The sequence below is a fragment of the Microcebus murinus genome, chromosome 4 (assembly GCF_040939455.1).
Source record: "Microcebus murinus isolate Inina chromosome 4, M.murinus_Inina_mat1.0, whole genome shotgun sequence".
NCBI classification, from domain to species: Eukaryota; Metazoa; Chordata; class Mammalia; order Primates; family Cheirogaleidae; genus Microcebus; species Microcebus murinus.
The window spans coordinates 56,969,463-56,988,918 of NC_134107.1; the positions used below are offsets into that span (position 1 = coordinate 56,969,463).

At 43.0% G+C, this 19,456-nt stretch overlaps 2 protein-coding genes across 3 annotated transcripts in view; both read right to left on the reverse strand.

The window, feature by feature from the left end:
* The window catches only part of LOC105883508 (olfactory receptor 51E1), a 63,235-nt gene extending 59,283 nt beyond the window's left edge, over positions 1-3,952 (reverse strand). Inside the window, exon 1 of one of the 2 annotated variants that reach the window (XR_012918970.1) lies at positions 3,326-3,952. The gene's annotated coding sequence lies outside the window, so the exon portion shown is untranslated. The remainder of the gene's footprint in view (positions 1-3,325) is intronic. The other variant, XM_012786632.3, reaches the window with a different exon arrangement.
* A 2,499-nt stretch (positions 3,953-6,451) lies between these two features.
* On the reverse strand, positions 6,452-7,426 carry OR51D1 (olfactory receptor family 51 subfamily D member 1). The gene has a single exon (XM_012786504.2). It carries the CDS (start codon positions 7,424-7,426, stop codon positions 6,452-6,454), a length of 975 nt encoding a protein of 324 aa, XP_012641958.2.
* Between the last annotated feature and the right edge of the window lie 12,030 nt (positions 7,427-19,456).

Sequence of the window (19,456 nt, forward strand, 5' to 3'; positions counted from 1 at the left end):
TTAGAGAACTATGAAGGACATCTTAGCCATTTCTCAGGAATGGGAAAGCAAGCCCCCGCTGCGCAGACTGGAAATCCATTTTGAGGCCCTCAGTCCTGTTCCTTCCTTCCCCCTGCCTTCAGGACTCAAGTCTTTCCATGCCACCTCAGCCACCATCAACAACCCACCCATCCTCACACTCTTCCTTAGAACTCTGAATTCCTTCCCTCTCATAGACCCATGGAAAAGCAATCAGGGAGGTATACCAGAGGCTATTAGCCCTATCTCTTCTGACCCTAGAGAACAACAGGTCACTCTTAGCCCATATTTTGTTGATTTTATGTTATGAACATAGATTATTTATTGTCTACAAAATGCCAGAAACTATACAGTGCCATCTGTGTAAAGATTATCTCCAACCCGAGAACAGGTCCGCATGGTAGGAGGTCTATGTGTCCTTTTCATATTATAGGTGAGAAAACTGAAGCTCCAAAGGGTTAGATAATACTCCCAGAGCTTAACAATTGACTGCTAAAGCAGTAACTTAACCTAGATTGTCTAACACCAGGACCTGTGTGTTTTCCTTCATTCTAGGCCTTCTCTAATTGTGGTAAACCTTCTGAAAGCTAATAACATCCGCTCAAGAGACGAGGTAGAAGAAGGACGTGGTAAGTCCACCACCGGACCCCTATAAACTCCTAGATGGGAAATCAAGAGGGCAGCCAAAAGGGCTTTCCTGAATAGGGACATAGGGCACCTGCCTCCTCTTCCAGCCCCATCTCCCCTGGCTGTGACATTGGCAGGTCCCACAATGGAGATTCAAAAGCTTTATCCTCTACCAAGTATTTCCTTCTTGTCTGATTAGAGCCTCTCCTCAACCTGTCGAGTAGGTATTATTAATCCCATTTGACAGATAAGGATGTTGAGGGTTAAGGTCCTTACGCCAAATCCATTGCTTTCCAATATGCCAGGCTACTGCCCTGCCCTCACCAGTCTCCTTAAGAATGGACGGGTGCTTTTTAAGAGATTTTTCAGTGTTAATCACCAAGGAATCCAAAATTGAAGGCCTATAAGTCCAAAGGTCCCTCTATGACTCAGAATATCTGAACAGCTCTCCCCACTTAGGTTCAGTGTGGAGGGAGAGCAAGGAGGGGATCTGTGGTCACTGTCACTCTCTAGGCTAAACACACAGAAGGCCCCATGCCCAGAGCAATGGAGTGGGGCCCTCTTTGCTACTGCCAGCCTTTAAGAATAGTTGGAAGAGAATCTCTCTGGAGGGAACCCCAAACTGTCTCTGGAGGGAAGCCCAAACAATCCTGGGAGCCTCTGGTGTCTATTCCCAGGTCCAGACAGGAAAGGCAGACCTCAGGGACAGTGCTGTGGCTGGCAAGGACTGTGGGAGCTTCTCACTTGATTCTTGGAGAGAAAGCCCTTTCCCTAAAACTCTAATAGTAGTAGCCCCAGAATCCCATCCACCCCCCAAATTATCTGCATCTGCAGTGCCCTACACCTTGGTTGGGTTTGACAAAGCAAATGAACTCTTGCAAGGTGTTGGCCACAAAAAATGGAGAGTAAAATTTCTAACTCCAGAAAATCAAAGGGAGGCTCCCACCCCACTCTACTCACTCAAGTCAGCCTGGCCACCTAAAGTCACCCCCAGGCAGAGTTCCTACCCCTCCACTTCCCGAGCAGGGCCATATAACTGTTCTACAGACCTGCGAAGCTGGACTTAGGTATCAGTGCCCTCCGGGGCTACTCTGGCTGAGGAAGTGCCTGATGTGGGACTTTTGTCAGTGCACTCATTTTTTCAACAACTATTGCTTGACCAACTCTGCACTGATCACTGGAGATACTAAGGCCCAGAGTAAAGAAGGCACAGTTCCAGCCCTCCAGGGGCAGGGAGGAACTGAGACAAACAGGCGGGCATCACAGCACACTGTGATGAGAGTCAGGACAAGGGTAAGCACAAAAGGTGCAGAAGCAAAGGGAACATCAGCTCACCAAGCTTTGCAGGCTCAGAGGCTTCCCTGAGGAGGTGACATTGGACATGACTTGATGGACCACTTGTACTTAACCAGGCCATTAGGGGGAACTTGGAGACAGCAGTATTCAAGTAAACAAAATCATACTGAGTGTCAAAACTGGAGATCAAACAGCGGATGAAACAGACATGATCACTGCTCTCATGGGTCTCATATACTAGGAGGTCAACAGCAAAATGTAAAAAATAAATAAGCAACAGAATTTCAGGTAAAGTGTACTAAACACAAGGCAGAATGATAGGATAGAGAAAGATGGGAGCTGGGATCCATATTTGAGACAGGACCAGAGAAAGCCTCTCTGAGGATATATGAGCCGTGTGATGAGAAAAACCAGCCATTCTAAGATCTAAGGAAAGAGCCTTCCATGCACAGGAGACAGCAAGAGAATAAGGTCTTCAGGCAAGAATGAGTTTGGGGTGCTCATGGAAGGCAGGTCAAGGCGGCCGGAGCATCAATCGCACAGCAGAGCTTTAGATGAAGTCTGGGAGGGCAGGGCCAGATCATGTAAGGGTGGTTGCACAGCATGGCAAGGAGCTTTGCTTTAATTCTAAGTGACTTGGGGGAATTTAATCAACAAACTTGATCTAATTTGTTCTTAAAATTACACTCTGGCATATGCAAAGACCCAGAGAGAATGAGAAAAGACCTTTCTTAGAGAGCTGCAAGTGGCGCAGTGTGGCTAGGGAAAGTGCAAGGCAGAGGAGGGTGCACTGTGGACACTAGTCCACGCTTTACATGGGCTGAAGACTGAATCCTGATCCTGAAGACAGATTATCTAGGACCAGAGCCCCAGGAAGATTACAAAGCCCTAGTCTCAGCCACAGCCTGACTCCCAATGGACAGTATAGAATGGCCCCGACCCCTCAGAGCTCTCACCTGGACCCCAGCTGTAGCAGGAACCCCAGTCACAGACTGAGCTTCAGCCACACTAACGATCTGCGTACTGGCTCTGTTCACACACCAAACCCCAACCCAACCCCAATCCAGCCCAAATCTAACCCCAACCCAGGCTGCGCTCAGACCCTGTTCACCTTCATTCACACCAGCCCCTGCCGGCCTCTAGATGGGTACCCTAGCAAGCTGGTCACTGCTTGAAAACTATCCTCAGGCAACTTCTAACACCTTCAGTGAACAAACCTAGAAATTGCTAAGGCTGCCTGTCCCTTGAGTCAGGGGCTTCCTTGACACTCCCCACTTCTGGTTGTTTCCAGCCTGGTTTCTCAGTCCCTCAGCAGGTCTTACGGGAGATCCTTCACTACAAGAAGCCCACACACCTGGACGTGCCCCAGATCTCCTGCACTCACCTCAACTGTCCGGAAGGAACGCGTGCCCCCTTTTGTCCAGCACTCTTCCTGAAGAGGTCTGGCAGGCTGCGCTGAAGTACAGCCTCTCAGACTCCGCCTCCTCCTTTGGACCTCCCTGGTCAGGGTTGTTTATTCTCCGCCTTACCTCCTCCCTCTTTCTGCTTCTCCCTGCTGGAGGGCAGAGTGCTGTCCAGGTGGTCCACTGGCAGCTACCCTCCAGTAACCCCAGAGGTTTGGGTTTCCTCCTCGGCTTCTGCATCCTGGGACCACGTGTCGGGGGTGTGGAGAGGAGGGGCAGTGGGTAGAGAGGTTTCTAGACTCCTCTCCAATGGGCTTGTGCCAGCTGGGACATTTCTGCTGGCTCCCAAGATGAAGTTAGACAGGAGAAATGAATAAGAAAAAGCTAGAAGAAACTCCTGTGTGTGGCCATGGTCTTTGTGAGGGTCTTTCTCCAAATTTCTTCACAGGTCAGAAGAAAGGCAAGTCATGTTTTCAGGAAAACCCCATGATTAAGTGTCAGCCCATTTCCATTCTGAAGGCTTCTTTCTCCCCTGCCGTCTGTCCCATGGTGGACACTGCTTAGGTCCTTCTTGAGCTCAGCAGTCCCAGCCTCCCTTCCCCAATGCCCTTAGGGATCTCTTTTCTATTCTCCCAGGCTCTGTGCCTGTGTCTGGCTAACTCATAACAGAGGTCCCCAGGGACAGTGCCTCTGCCTTCCACTGCCTGGAAGAACTTGTAGCTGGGGAAGGAGGATGTTTTTTCTTTAACCCTCCCTAACCCCAACACCAGCCATACAAGCCCAATGCCATCTGGTTTCTCTCTTCAGGGCTAAAATAGTGATAGTACATTTTAGATAGTTAAAGAATAATTTTAATGTGAAACTAAATGCCTTATATGTTAAAATAAGTGAAAACTATGTCAATAAATAGAACAGCATGATTTGTAGTTGTTTTCTTCTCATTTTTTTATTGATTGGTTTTACAACTGTAAGTTTTAAATTCACAACACAAGGCATGTTAACTCAAGAGCAAAAAAATAGACGATGGAAAATCAGATGATTCTAATTCAGACTACATCAAATTATTGATTACAAAAGCTTCTGGTGCCTGCAGGAGCTGCAGTCTGACACTTGCTGTCATCACCCTAGAGCCGTCTCTGCTGTTTCCGTTAACCTCCCATGTACTTAGATGATGCAAAAAGTTAAAAAAAAAATACCCAAGAGACTTCTACTTCTATCCAAGATGAAGTAACAGGAAGTAATACCCACAAGAAGGGGAAAAAATGAGACCATATGCATGAAACAATGGTTTGCAAGACACTGGACATCAGACACTAAAGAGCAGTAGGCACAAGACAAGGTGTACAACAAGGTGAGCTCTGCAGGCTTACAGCTTGCTGCCTTCAGGGAGTTCCCATGCCTCAGCTAACTTCCCCTCTGCCCTGCTCCCTCGGAAGGACTAGCAGAAATTCCCTACAATGAAGGCCTTTTATACATGTTTGGCAGACCGGCAAGAGAGGCAGGGGAGCGGTAAAGATGCCGTGACCCGCTATTGAGGCAGAGGATAGGGTTTGGGGAGGCCAAGGCCCCGGGTAGAGTAGGCAGGGAAGGTGGGAGGAGGCAGCAAAGGCACTTGAAATCCTCACGGTCAAGATGAGTAAGGTGTGGTCTGGCCTGTGAGAAGATGGAAAGAAGAAGCACCTTTCTCCCCCCGTCCCCCCACAGACTGAGCCATACTCCCAGGCTGAGCCCAGATGGAGAAACTGGGCCTCTTAGACTCTTGTCTCTCAACTTTGGAAATTATTCCTGCTCCTCACAACCAGACTTCCTCGATCTCCTGCCTCCACCCCACGCACACAGCACCACGCACTGACCGATGGCCAGGAGCACAGACGCCACCCTCACTGCCACACCACCTGATCCACACCCAGTACGCAAAGGACATGTGCCCTAAAGCATACGCACCAGACGTGGGCAGCACAATACAATCATCACAGAGTGTCCACACACACACACACACACACACACACACACACACACAATTAGGATACTGCCTTTCACTTACATATCACTAATGACACATATACCACACAAAAGGATTTCATATCACAAATACTATGCACAATAGACCTATGACCAAAGATAAATATCACATATGCCAGAAGGTGGAGCCCCCTCCCCCACAGTAATACACATTCCACAAACTCACACACCACAGTCTACATAGTGCAGACATGAAGAGAAGGTAGAGGCAGCATTCTCATCAGATACACAGAGAGATACTGCCCACCATTCAGGGACAGATGCCAGCGTTCTCACAGAGACACACATCGCATAAGGACAAACAGAAACCACAGAAACACAATAAACGTACAATCAGGGATATGGCCATGAAACGTGCACGTGCCAGGACACGGCACCACACTCGCCGAGGCACAGCTGGGCATACTCCACGTGCGCGCTCTCTCTCACACTAAAAGGCACATATGTCCACATAAACATACCTGCACACTCTCACCCACAACTAGAATACACAGTGTCGTCCTTATGGAAAAATAGTCTCCACAGAGCCACACAGATATACATTGACAAATGCCAAATAAAGACACTTGTACCCACATGCATACAGAAACTTAAACACTTCACGTTAGCTGCTTCCTCTCCTGTTACCATCTCTTTCCAATCACTATCCCCCAACTACCTTCATTTAACTTCAAATTATGATGGTGTAACCATTTTAGGGTACGAGCAATAATTTTTATAGGCAGTACGGATTCACATGACTTGAGGGAAAGAATAATTAAAATCATAGCTCAAGGCTGGAATGAATCATGATGTGTGAGACTTATAGCCTTCTCATGTCAAAACTGTGTGTATTTTCCAGTTGGGAGAGAGAGAGAGAAAAGGCAAGGCCACGACAGCACAGAGACTGGGGCAGTCATTCTCCAGGGTGGTCTGTCCAGGCAGGACCACAAGTTCTTCTGTACTGACACATTCCTGGAGACAGAATGCAAGATCTCTCTGGATAACAGCCCAGTGGGTTCAATGTTCCAATTACTAAGTCAATCGATAGGATACAAATCTCCCCATCTTTGAAGGCGTTGAGGACACTAGGGTAGGTGTCGTTCTTACCTGCCACCTTGCGAGAACATATGGAAGACCCTTGAACGGATCTCCTTGGTCTTGGCTCCATAGACAATGGGGTTGACCACAGGGGGCAGCAGTAGATATATATTAGCCATAACCACATGAAGCAGGGACGTGGGACCACCCAGCCTGTGCACCACTGACAGCCCAATGAGGGGCACATAAAAGACCAGGACAGCACAGAGATGGGAGATGCAGGTGTTGAAAGCCTTGAGTGCTGCCCCCCGAGAGGACAGCTCCAACACAGCCCGCAGGATGAGGATGTAGGAGAAGCTGATGAAGAGGGAGTCCACACCCATCACTGAGAGGATGATGAAGAGTCCATAAACCACATTGACCGTGGTGTCAGTACAGGACAGCTTCATAATATCTTGGTGCAGACAGAAGGAGTGTGTGACAGTATGTGTTCGGCAGTATGACAACCGCTTCAAGATGAAGGGCAGCGGGAAGAAGAATACAAACCCCCTGGCCAGGGCGGCTAGTCCAATCTTGGCCACAGTGGGCCCTGTGAGCACAGACGCATGGCGCAATGGGTGGCAGATGGCCACAAAGCGGTCAAAAGCCATGGCCAGCAGGACAGCTGACTCCATGGCTGACAGAGCGTGGATGAGGAACATCTGAGCCAGGCAAACGTTGAACTCGATCTCCTGGGCGCCTGTCAGGAAAAGGCTGGCCATCCTGGGCATGGTGGCAGAGGAGAGGACTAAGTCAATGGTGGAGAGCATGGCCAGGAAGAGGTACATGGGCTGGTGCAGACGCCTCTCCACACGGATAATAAGGATGATGGCCAGATTGCCCAGGGTGGCCAAGGCATACATAAGACACAGAGGGAAAGCCAGCCAAAAGTGTGTGTCGGGTCGCAGCCCAGGGATGCCCACCAGAAGGAAGTATGCTGGGTGCACCAGAGTTCCATTTGGAGTAGGCATGGCAGGGATCAAGAGCTGGGACTTCTGCATCCCAAATCCAGGCTCTAGGAAAGGGAAAAGTAGAGATAGCATTTGGCCATGGCTCGGGGGAGAAAAAGAACTTACAAGGAAAAGGCAGTGATGGGACCAAACAGACTTACTTCTAGTAATTCTGTGCCCTAGCCTCTCTCTGATTCTCCTCATATACAAGCCTCTGGACACCCTGAGCCTTGCCCCGAGCCCCTCCAGACACCAGTACTACTCAAGAAGTTTCTATTACTGCCCCATTAATATCCATGTGTGAAGGCCCACTCACAAAACATGTAAAACAGTCCTTCGTTTTCAGAGCTGATGTTGCTGACCAGGGCACTGTTCTCGGCCACTTCACAAGAATAGACAGGATTGCACAGAACTGTCCCCACTGGCCAGTGCTCTTCTGGTGTATGCTGGGGTTAGGGTGGGTTTGGATTCATAGTTAGAGGTTCAGTCTATGGTTTCCTTATAGATCCACTGTAATCTGATCTAGGACAGGAAGCAGGGGCTCAGTCTGGGATGGGATTCCAAGAAGTTTGTGTTCAGGCCTGAGTAGCATTTCTCAAATTTCTCTGATAGCATGATCTAAAGTAGTTGAAAATATCATTCATCCAGGTCCATAGAATCAGAATTTCCAAGGGAGGGGCCTGGAAATCTGCTTAAAGAACAGTAAGTCCCTTTCCCATAAGTAGTTTTTCTTTAATCAGAGAGATTTGGGGAAAGCTATTCTGGTGTCCTAGAGGATGGGAGGTAGGGATGAAGATGGTCTATCATTTCCAACCCCTAACAAAGAATAGAACAGAATCTGTCATCAGGATCTCTCAAAGCCTGCGTGAGAGTCAGTTCCTGATTGTGCCTGTCTGGAGCATGACACGGAAACCAGATGCAGCTGAGACATGATAAGAAAATCAGCCCGTGCTGCTGCCATCACTCTCAGGCAGACCGCAGGCACACCCTCCCCCCACGTACTCTGCCTCTGACCACACAGCCCTCAGGCTCTACTTCTTTCTCTACACAGACCACACTGTGCTAAGTCTCTGTTCTGAGATCCAGGCATATAACCTCCTGCCACCCCCCTGGTATTTCCCCCTGGATGGCCTATGGGCTTCATAGTCATCCTGCCCCAAATAGAGCCCTTTCCAAACCTGTGTCTTTGTTTTGCTCCCGGTCTCAGAGAATGCTGCCACCCAGTGCCCATGTCCTCCAAGTCAGGGCAGCTGGTCTCACACCAGCTTCTCTGGTCTTTCTTTCACCCCCTACATGTGATTCTGCTCTTCCAATTAATCTATTGCAATTTTTTCTCTTATGTGATACACCCTTCCTCCCCTGCAACCTGGTGACATCAGCCACTCTGCCCTGATTATAAAAAGAGCCTTCCAACTTGCCTTCCCGCCTCCAAATCCAGTCTATTCCAATCCATCTTCCACACCACTGCCATCTAAACTGGACGTGTCAGGCTCCTGTTTATCAAGTTGCAGGAGATTTCCATAGCCTTCCAGTTAAACTCAGCACTCTTGAAACTCTAGACTGAGCTCCTGCTTCCTGTCCTAAATCAGATTACAGTGGGTCTATGAGGAAACCATAGACTGAACTTGTAACTATGAGTCCAAACCCTCCCTAACCCCAACACACAAGGCCCTTGACCATGTGGCTCCAAGTTCAGCCGAGCTTCAGTTTCCAATCACCACCACCACAACACACACACGCACACACACTTCTCCTGGTAAAGTAATTCCTCTTGCCTTAAGTGCAAAGTAGGAGGCAGGAACTAAGGACCCCTGTCCTGGGACAAAGGAAAGGCAAAGCTTGGCATGAGCGTCACAGTTTGAAGAAATTCCTCTTTGCGTAGGTCACTGAACAAGGTCCCTGATCCGGACTACTGCAATCCGGAGCATGTACACTGGAAGCCCTCCTGCAGTCAGCCCAGCTGACCAACCTAAGGCTCAGCTCCGTTATGCAGGGCGCCCTCCCTCGTGCCAGTCTCCGCGGACTCTCCTGCCTGGACTGGGCCTGGAGCACTCTCCAACGATGCCTCTCCCGCCCATATGTAACTTCTCTGGGGCCCTGGGGGGTGTGAGGAGTGATTAAGGGTGAACAACCAGGGCTCCCTGGGACAGGCACTGCACTCAGGCGCCCAAGGAAGGCTGAGCCCTGACTCTTACCCAAGGGGAATGAGCTCCCCTACTGTTCTTCTGAGGTCAGCTCAGGAGACTGGGGGGGAGGGGGAGGGGGAGGTTCGTAGGGTGGACAGGAGAAAAGGAATGACAGGACTGGAAGACAGGAGCTACTGGAATGGAGGCGGGTGCTCATCAGAAAGCCCTGGCGCTCAGAGCGCAGTCCCCAAGGCGATCCGGAGCGGGTCGGGGCTGCCTCTCGCTTCTTGCTGCTGCGCCCTTGTGGTCACTTCGGGGAGATGCAGCCTCCTGGCAGTCACTAGACAGTGACTCTGAGGGCGACGCCTTTAAGAACCAAGGACCTAACTGACTCCTGAATCTGATTTAGGGCAGTGTTCCCCAACCTTTTTGGCACCGGGGACCAGTTTCATGGAAGATAGTTTTTCCACCCACGTCGGGAGGGGAGGCAGAGCCCTGCGTCCAGGCCCTTAACAGGCCAGTGACGCAAGCCACTGGTACCCATACTGGTCCGGGGCCTGGGGATTGGGGACCGCAGATTTAGGAGAAAAAAAGATTTTTTTCACATTAAAAAATAAATCAATGAAATTTAAAAGTAGAGAATTATATAGTTGCAATTAGAATTTAAATTATTATAATCTTTTAAAAATGCAGCAACCACGCATTTCATGGTGGGTAAGGGAGGTTGTTTGCTTGTTTGTTTGTTTGTTTGTTTGTTTGTTTGTTTGTTTGTTTGAGACTGGGTCTGACTCTGTTGCCCAGGCTGAAGTGCAGAGGCCTGATCATAGCTCACTGTACCCTTCAACTCCTGGGCTCAAGCAATCCCACCTCAACCTCCTGAGTAGTTGGGACTACAGATACAGGCTACTGTATATGGATATTCTTTTTTTCTTACTTTTTTTTTCTTTTGGTAAAGACAAGGTCTCCTATGTCACCCAGACTTGCCTTGAACTCCTGGGCTCAAGAAACCCCCCTACCTCAGCCTCCCAAACTGTGGGATTACTGGTGGAGCCACCATGCTGGACTTACGTTCTTTTTTTTAACAATATTATGTCTGAAATTTATTTCAGAGCAATAGTATTTTGTTAAATAAACAAGTAATAAACAAACATTCTGGATAACTATCCATGTTTAATTACATTTGGTTTCGAAAGCAAAATTAAACCCAAAGAATTCAATCCCCTTCAAAGGGAACTTTTGAATTACCTTGGGTAGAAATGCAAAGTTGTGTTACTTTTCATTCAGATTTTGTGAATATTAACATATTTTTACAGGATTTACAGATGAGTTGTTATTTAACTCAATAGAAAAAAAATTCTTTTACAGCACATTGTATTGGTTTTACAACCAGATTATATTCTTGAATGTATTGTATTCAAATGACCTACAGTTTTCTGATAAAACAAGTCCAAATCATATCAAGTGTCTCTTCTGACCTCAGTGGAATAAATCTAGAAATCGGTAACAAAAGGAACCTTGGAAACATCACAACACATGGAAATTAAACATGACCCCTAGCAACCAACAGTTCAATGGAGAACGTAAGAAGGAAATTAAAAACTTCCTTGAAACAAATATATTCCGCAGAAATGTATGCAGCACCTAAGACACGCCAGGCACAATCCTGGCGCTGAGGATACAGTGATGATTGAGACAACCCCTGCCATCACCCGAGACTAAATTGAGCAGGCATAGTTGTTCATGATGCACTGTTAACCAGTGTCAAATTTCCTTAGTGAAGAAGTGTTTCTTGCTATAAACTTCCCTCTTAGTACTGCTTTCACTGTATCCCATAGATTTTGGTATGTTATATTTCCATTGTCCAAGAACTACAGAATATATATTCTTCTCATCACCATATGGAACATCTCCAAGAAAGAATATAAGTTAGGCCGCAAAACTAGCCTCAATAAGTTAAAAAAAAATAAAAATTATATTAAGTATCCTTTCAGGCCCATGGTAGAATAAAACTAGAAATCAACACTAAGAGGAATTCAAACAACCTCCTACTAAATGATTACGTCATAAATGAAGAAATCAAGATGGAAATAAAAAAATTCTATGAACAAAATGACCATGGAGAGACAAGTTATCAAATCCTCTGGGACACAGCTAAAGCACTTCTGAGAGGAGTGTTTGTTTCCATAGATACCTATAACCAAAAGTCAAAAAGATCACAAATAGACAATCTAATGAAACAACTCAAAGAGCTGGAAAAAGAAGAACAGACCAACCTCAAACCCAGCAGAAGAAGTGAAATCAACAAGATCAAATCAGAACTAAATGAAATTGAAAACAGGGAAGCTATACAGGAGATTAATAAAACAAAAAGTTGGTTCTTTAAAAAAATTAACAAAATAGACACACCATTGGCTAGGCTAACAAAAAGCAGAAAAGAGAAATCTCTAATAAGCTCCATCAGGAACAAAAAAGGAGATATCACAACTGATCCCAAGCAGATACAAGATATAATTTACGAATACTACAAAAATCTTTATGCACACAAACTAGAAAATGTGGAGGAAATGGACAAATTTCTAGAAACACACAGCCTCGTAGGCTCAACCAGGAAGAAATAGAATTCCTGAGCAGACCAATCTCAAGAGCTGAAATAGAAACAGCAACTAAAAATCTCCCTAAAAAGAAAAGTCCTGGTCCAGATGGTTTCACACTTGAATTTTACCACACTTACAAAGAAGAACTGGTGTCTATCTTGCAGAAATTATTCCACAACATCGAGAAAAATGGAAACTTCCCCAACACCTGTTATACAGGAAATATTACTCTGATAACAAAACCAGGAAAGGATGCAATAAAAAAAAGAAAACTACAGACCAATATCCCTAATAAATATAGATGCAAAAATTTTCAACAAAATCCTAGCTAACCCAATCCAGACACTTATCAAAAAAATAATCCATCACAACCAAGTGGGCTTCGTCCCAGGGATGAAGGGATGGTTTAACATACGTAAATCTATAAATGCAATTCACCACATAAACAGAAGCAAAAACAAAGACCACATGATTCTTTCAATAGATGCAAAAAAAGCTTTTGACAAAATTCAACACCCTTTCATGATACGAACACTTAAGAAAATAGGCATAGAAGGGACATGTCTAAAAATGATACAAGCCATATATGACAGACACATAGCCAACATCATACTGAATGGGGAAAAATTGAAAGCATTCCTACTCAGAACTGGAACCAGACAAGGCTGCCCACTGTCTCCACTTCTATTCAACATAGTGCTGGAAGTCCTGGCTACAGCAATCAGACAGGAAAATGGAATTAAAGGTATCCAAATAGGGGCAGAAGAGATCAAACTTTCACTGTTTGCTGATTATATGATATTATATTTAGAAAACCCCAAAGATTTAACCAAGAAACTCCTGGAACTGATCAATGAATTTAGTAAAGTCTCAGGATACAAAGTCAATACACAGAAATCAGAGGCATTCATATATGCCAACAATAATTGAATTGAGAACCAAATCAAAGGCTCAATTCCCTTCACAATAGCAACAAAGAAATTAAAGTACCTAGGAATATACTTAACCAAGGACGTAAAAGACCTCTACAGGGAGAACTATGAAACACTGAGGAAAGAAATAGCAGAGGATGTAAACAGATGGAAATCCATACCATGCTCGTGGGTCAGCAGACTCAACATCATTAAAATGTCTATACTACCCAAACTGATCTACAGATTCAATGCAATACCTGTTAAAATCCCATCATCATTCTTCACAGATATAGAAAAAATAATTTTATGCTTCGTATGGAACCAAAGAAGACTCCGAATATCAAAAGCAATTCTAGGCAACAAAAACAAAATGGAAGGTATTAATATGCCAGATATCAAACTATACTACAAAGCTGTAGTAATTAAATCAATATAGTATTGGCACAAAAATAGGAATATTGACCAGTGGAACAGATGTGAGAATCCTGATATAAAACCATCCTCATATAGCCATCTAATCTTTGACAAAGCAGACAAAAATATACGCTGGGGAAAAGAATCCCTTTTCAATAAATGGTGCTGGGAAAACTGGATAGCCACTTGTAGAAGGCTGAAGCGGGATCCACACCTTTCAACTCTCACAAAAATCAACTCACACTGGATAACAGACTTATACCTAAAGTATGAAACTATTAGAACTCCAGAGGAAAAAGTTGGAAACACTCTCCTAGGCATTGGCCTAGGCAAAGAATTTATAAAGAAGACCCCAAAGGCAATCACAGCAGCAACAAAAATAAATAAATGGGACATGATCAAACTACAAAGTTTCTGCTCAGCCAAAGAAATAGTCATGAAAGCAAACAGACAACTGACAGAATGGGAGAAAATTGCTGCATCCTACGCATCTGATAAGGGGCTGATAACTAGAATATACTTAGAACTCATGAAAATCAGCAAGAAAAAAATCAAATAACCCTATCAAAAAAGTCGGCAAAGGACTTGAACGGAAACTATTCTAAAGAAGACAGAAGAATGGCCAACAAACATATGAAAAATTGCTCAACATCTCTAATCATCAGGGAAATGCAAATCAAAACCACAGTGAGATATCACTTAACTCCAGTAAGAATGGCCTTTATCAAAAAGTCCCCAAACAATAAATGCTCGCATGGATGCAGAGAGAAAGGAACACTCCCATACCACTAGTAGGACTGCAAATTAGTTCAACCTCTGTGGAAAGCAATATGGAGATACCTTAAAGCAATACAAGTGGATCTACCATTTGATCCAGCAATCCCATTACTAGGCATCTACCCAAAGGATCCAATGACACTCTATAAAAAAGACACCTGCACTCAAACGTTTATAGCAGCACAATTCACAATTGCAAGACTGTGGAAACAGGCCAACTGCCCATCAATCCAAGAGTGGATTAATAAAATGTGGTATATGTATACCATGGAGTACTATTCAGCTCTAAGAAACAATTGTGATATAGCACATCTTGTATTTTCCTGGTTAGAGCTGGAACCCATACTACTAAGTGAAGTATCCCAAGAATGGAAAAGCAAGCACCACATATACTCACCAGCAAACTGGTATTAACTGAGCAGCACCTAAGTGGACACATAGGAACTACAGTAACAGAGTATTGGGCAGGGGGGAGGGGGAGGGGGGCGGGTATATACATACATAATGAGAGACATGTGCACCATCTGGGGGATGGTCACACTGGAAACTCAGACTTGTGGGGGGAGGAGGGTAAAGAGCTTTTTTTGAAACCTTAAAATCTGTACCCCCATAATATGCCAAAATAAAAAAACAATACATGGGATTTAAAAAACACACTTCTGGATGATCTTTGGATCAATGACAAAATTAAGACAGAAATTTAAAACTTTTTGAAACAAATAAAAATGGAGATACAACATACCAATACATCTGGAATATCGATGGTGGTGAGCACCTATAGTCCCAGCTACTGGGGAGGCTGAGGCGAGAAAATTGATTGAGCCCAGGAATTCAAGGTCACAGTGAGCTATGATTGAGCTTGGAGAGTAAGACCCTGTCTCGAAATTAATTAATTAACAATATATTTTTTTTAAAAAAATTTTAAAACCAACTTTTCATTTTGTTAATCTTATGCGTTTCATTTTTAGTTATAATTTAATTTATTTCTGCTATGATCTTTATTATTTCTTTTCTTTCACAAATTTTGGATTTGGTTTTTTCTTGCATTTCTAGTTCTTTGGGGTACATCACATTAGGTTTTTTTATTTGAAGTCTATTTTTTTTTTATGTAGGTGTTTCAAATCCTGTTCCACATTATACCAAGCAGTTTTTCCTTCTTTTACAGTTACCCTTTATAACTATGCAAAACACTCTTAGACATGATAGATACATTAGTAGGTATATCAGATACATTATTATTTAGTACAAACACCAGTTTTATGAGATAGGTAGTTTATCCTTAGTTTAAAAACAGGCCTAGAAGGAGAGGTTAGGTACTACGTCTGAAGTTGAAACATAGCTGAAGATCTCTCCACTACACAGGATTGCCTATTCACTTAAAAACTAGGAATAAGCAAAGGATTGATTAAGAGGAGTTTGATGAAGTTTTTTAAAATAATGTTATAATATATTTTTAAATGTATATTTATATACACATATTTATATACATATAATATACTGTGTATATGTATGTATATTTATGCACACACAATATAATGTTGTATATATGTGTGTGTGTGCATGTGTGGTATGTATGGATGTATCTTTTGAACCAGAAGATCAGTAGCTGTGATACAAAAGATCCACAAATATTTGGTGAAGACGCTCAGCCAGAATATTCAAAAATGAAATGTTCCCAACCTCTGGGCAAAGAAAATGCTAGAGTTATAGGAGAAAAGTGAGTACTTTCCTACAAACCAGGGTTCAGATTTAAGCTTGGGCTCTTGGTTACACATATCTACATCCCAGAATCCTTATGTGTATAATGGATGTGATAAATCCTTGTAAGGATGCTGTAAAAATTGGACTGCATATAAAGTGAGAAGCACATAACCCATTAATAATTGTGACCTTTTGAGTGTCTACTGTTTATATGGGTTTCAATGGTTAGATATGCTATATGTTTTAAGGAAATCAATTAAATTATGTGCCTGGATAAATGTGATAATTCTCCATATCTAGAAGAGTTTTAATTACATAGGTCTCTGTTCTATATGGGTCCAGCTCTTATCCCAAATTACAATTTTAGCATCAGTGAAATACCAATTTCAACTATTTATTAAGCTATTGGAAATGGCCACAAAGCAAATAACCCTTGATACCAGGGAAGAATAGACGTTCTGGTGCACAAAAACGCAGTAGAAGGGAATAAAGTGGCATAAATGGCAGGGAGAAGTTCTTTGAGAATTTACTTAGCCAATAATCTGACTTGTCATAGGTTGGATGCTCCAGAAACACAACAAAAATACAGATGTGAGTTCAAGTAGTTTATTTGGGAAGTAATTCCAAGATGAAATAGTAGAGGGGTTGGGGAAATGAGAAAGGAAAGGAGAGGAAGCCAATAAAGTGCGCATTTGTATTTTTACTCAGTTAATATTTATCTGAAGGTCACTAAATAGGCTGAATTACAAAACATTGAATCATAGTACCCAGGAAGTAAACATTGGTGATTCTGGTTTGACTTAATTCATTTTTTTTTTAACATTTCTATAAAACAGCAGTGTCAGTTGCATAATCATTTTAGCAAGCAGGTAAAATAATGACAGAATGCCTTAATGAGATATGGAGAGATAACTGTGAGACAGTTTTAGTTTTAAAATTAGTAATAGACAAACTAAGAGTGAATTGAGAATTGAAGGAAGAAAGGGGTTGAGCTGAAAAAGAAAATGAGGGAGCCCAGGAATACATTCTGATCTAGCAAATGTGTTGCCCCTATAAGTGGTAGAGAAAAAATGGAGCTAATGTTAGAAGTTTAGGGGAAAAAAATGTTGGACCTACTTGAACTGACAGTAGAAAAAAAGAGTCATAGCTTAGTACTCATGAAAAGAGGTTACAACATTTATAGACAATCTGGAAAATGTAAAAACTAAGTAAAGAAAACCAAAAATCTGAATATATATATATTATATATATACATATATAATATATATGTATATATATATGTGTGTATATATATATATATACACATACTCACATCTCAAAGAATAGGCCCTTCTAGGTCTGTTAAGACTTAGGCTCTGGAATAAAACAGAAGCTCAGGTTCAGGAATCAGTTGATGGTAAGTTTACAGCTGTCATGAATGTGGCAAGCAATAGGAGACCAACCTCCCCTGGAGAGCCAGACACACAGGTCTAAGGAATTCCAGCATAGGAAGTAGCTATGATAGCCACTTTGGCAAGGAGCTACAAAGTCCTTGGAAACCTGCAGCAGATCAAATGAAATACAAAGAAATATCAGATAATAAGAACTATGGAAAATGTTGGTTGCTTAATTGTGTTTATAAGTGTTTTTTGTTGAACGTACTGCATCTTGCTTGCTATGGTTTGAATATATGTGTCTTTCCAAAATTCATATATTGGAACTTAAGCTCCAGTGTGATGGTGTTAAGAGGTGGGGCCTTTAAAAGTGATTAAGTCATGAGGGCTCTGCCTTCACCAGACACTGAACCTACCAGTGCCTTGATCTTAAACTTCCCAGCTTCCATAACTGTGAGAAATGGATTTCTGTTCTTTATAAACTAGTCTCAGGTATTTTGTTGTAACAGAGAAAATAGATTAAGACACTGCTCAAAAGAATGTAGATGTTGTATTCCCAGGCAGAGCACACTCTCAATGCTGCATTGGGGTGCTTGGAACATAAGGGATGGAAACAATAATGTGGAGGTTTTATAATATACATAATAGTATTTAGAGAAATAATGGTAAATTGAGAATTTCTAAATTGTCTGAGAAAAAGAAGTGGTTTGTATACAATTCCCCACAAAAAGGAAATTGTTTATACGGATGGACTTTTTTTCCCCTCACATTATATGAGAGTAATGGTACCACCCTTAACTTCTTAATTAGAGATATTCTTGAGTTAATTCTCAGGCTCTGGACACTAAACAACAGGAATAGGTTGACAAAGGAAACAATTCTGACAGCCTGAGATTATCAATCCTTTCTTTATTCCCTCTTATTTTTCCATTCTGTGCTCTCCTCAGATAACATAATTTCTCTTTAAGAACTATTACCAGTGATGGCAATGTGGGTTTGAACTTCTCTTTGACTCAGGAAATGCTATTATGCTATGTGGTGGCCACATTTTGTTCTGAGGACTTATTTGTGTTTTCTAAAGTTTGTGAATGTAGAGTTGGTGCTTGTGGTGCTTATTTGTCATTTAAATGAAACAGCACCCTGAAGGAGTCTGAAAAGGAGAGTGGCTACACCAGGTCTTCAAAAGCTCTGTCTAGCCTCCCCATCATGAACACAAGCCCCTTACCCCAACAACCCTAAGGTACCCTATTGCCAGGGCCCTAGAGAGTCAGTCATAGTTACAAATTGAAAGTTACACATGAGCGAGATCTCCCGGTTGTTTCAACTTCACAGAAATTCCAGAGAAGTACAATCAATTTGATCTTGAGCTCCATAAGAGCAGAGACTGCATGGCCAACAGTTGTAATCCCAGCACCCAGTATAAAGTGTTGCCAAAAAGTTGATATTGAATGAATGTTTAAAATGGCTTGTTTCAATTAATGCATTCACTATTACCTTAGTGCAGCCATTTCTCCAGTTCCAGTTGAGGCAGAGAGTCCAGCTCAAACTTCAGGTATCTCTTTCCTTTTCTTTCTTTCCTTCCTTTCTTTCTTTCTTTCTTTCTTTCTTTCTTTCTTTCTTTCTTTCTTTCTTTCTTTCTTTCTTTCTTTCTTTCTTTCTTTCCTTTCTTTCTTTCTTTCTTTTTGTTGTTGTTGTTTCAGTCCCATTTGTTTCAGGAAATTTCTGGCCTTCACTCTTCAGGATTTCACCCATGGCCTGGGCTGTGATGTTGGAATGAGGATTTGTAGAGTATCAGTCCTAGCAGTGAAGATGTCATTTGGAACCAGGCTTCAACTGGAGGATTCCCTGGTTATCTTCTGTGCAGATAGGATGTGCCTTCACTTGCTTACTCAGTAAAGAACTAAGTATCAGGAAAAGTACAAGGCCCTGGTAGTACAAAGAAAAACTCAAATCACTATCTTAAGTAACGGTTGTTTGTGCATTCTTGTGTCTGTGTGTTTGGGTGAGTGAAGGATACCAGTAGTTTAAAAAAATAAAAAAAATAAAAAAACTGTATAAGACAGTTTGTGAACAGGGATTCCACTTCTACGCCATTTCCCAGGAGGTTGTGGCAATAGTGATGAGAAGCTGCCTACTGAAGTATTGAAATGTAAGAATTTGCCAGGAGAACTCAATAGGATTT

What these genes read in the sequence shown, in the direction of transcription:
- OR51D1 (XM_012786504.2), bottom strand. Translation starts at nt 7,426, where the DNA reads ATGCAGAAGTCCCAGCTCTTGATCCCTGCCATGCCTACTCCAAATGGA.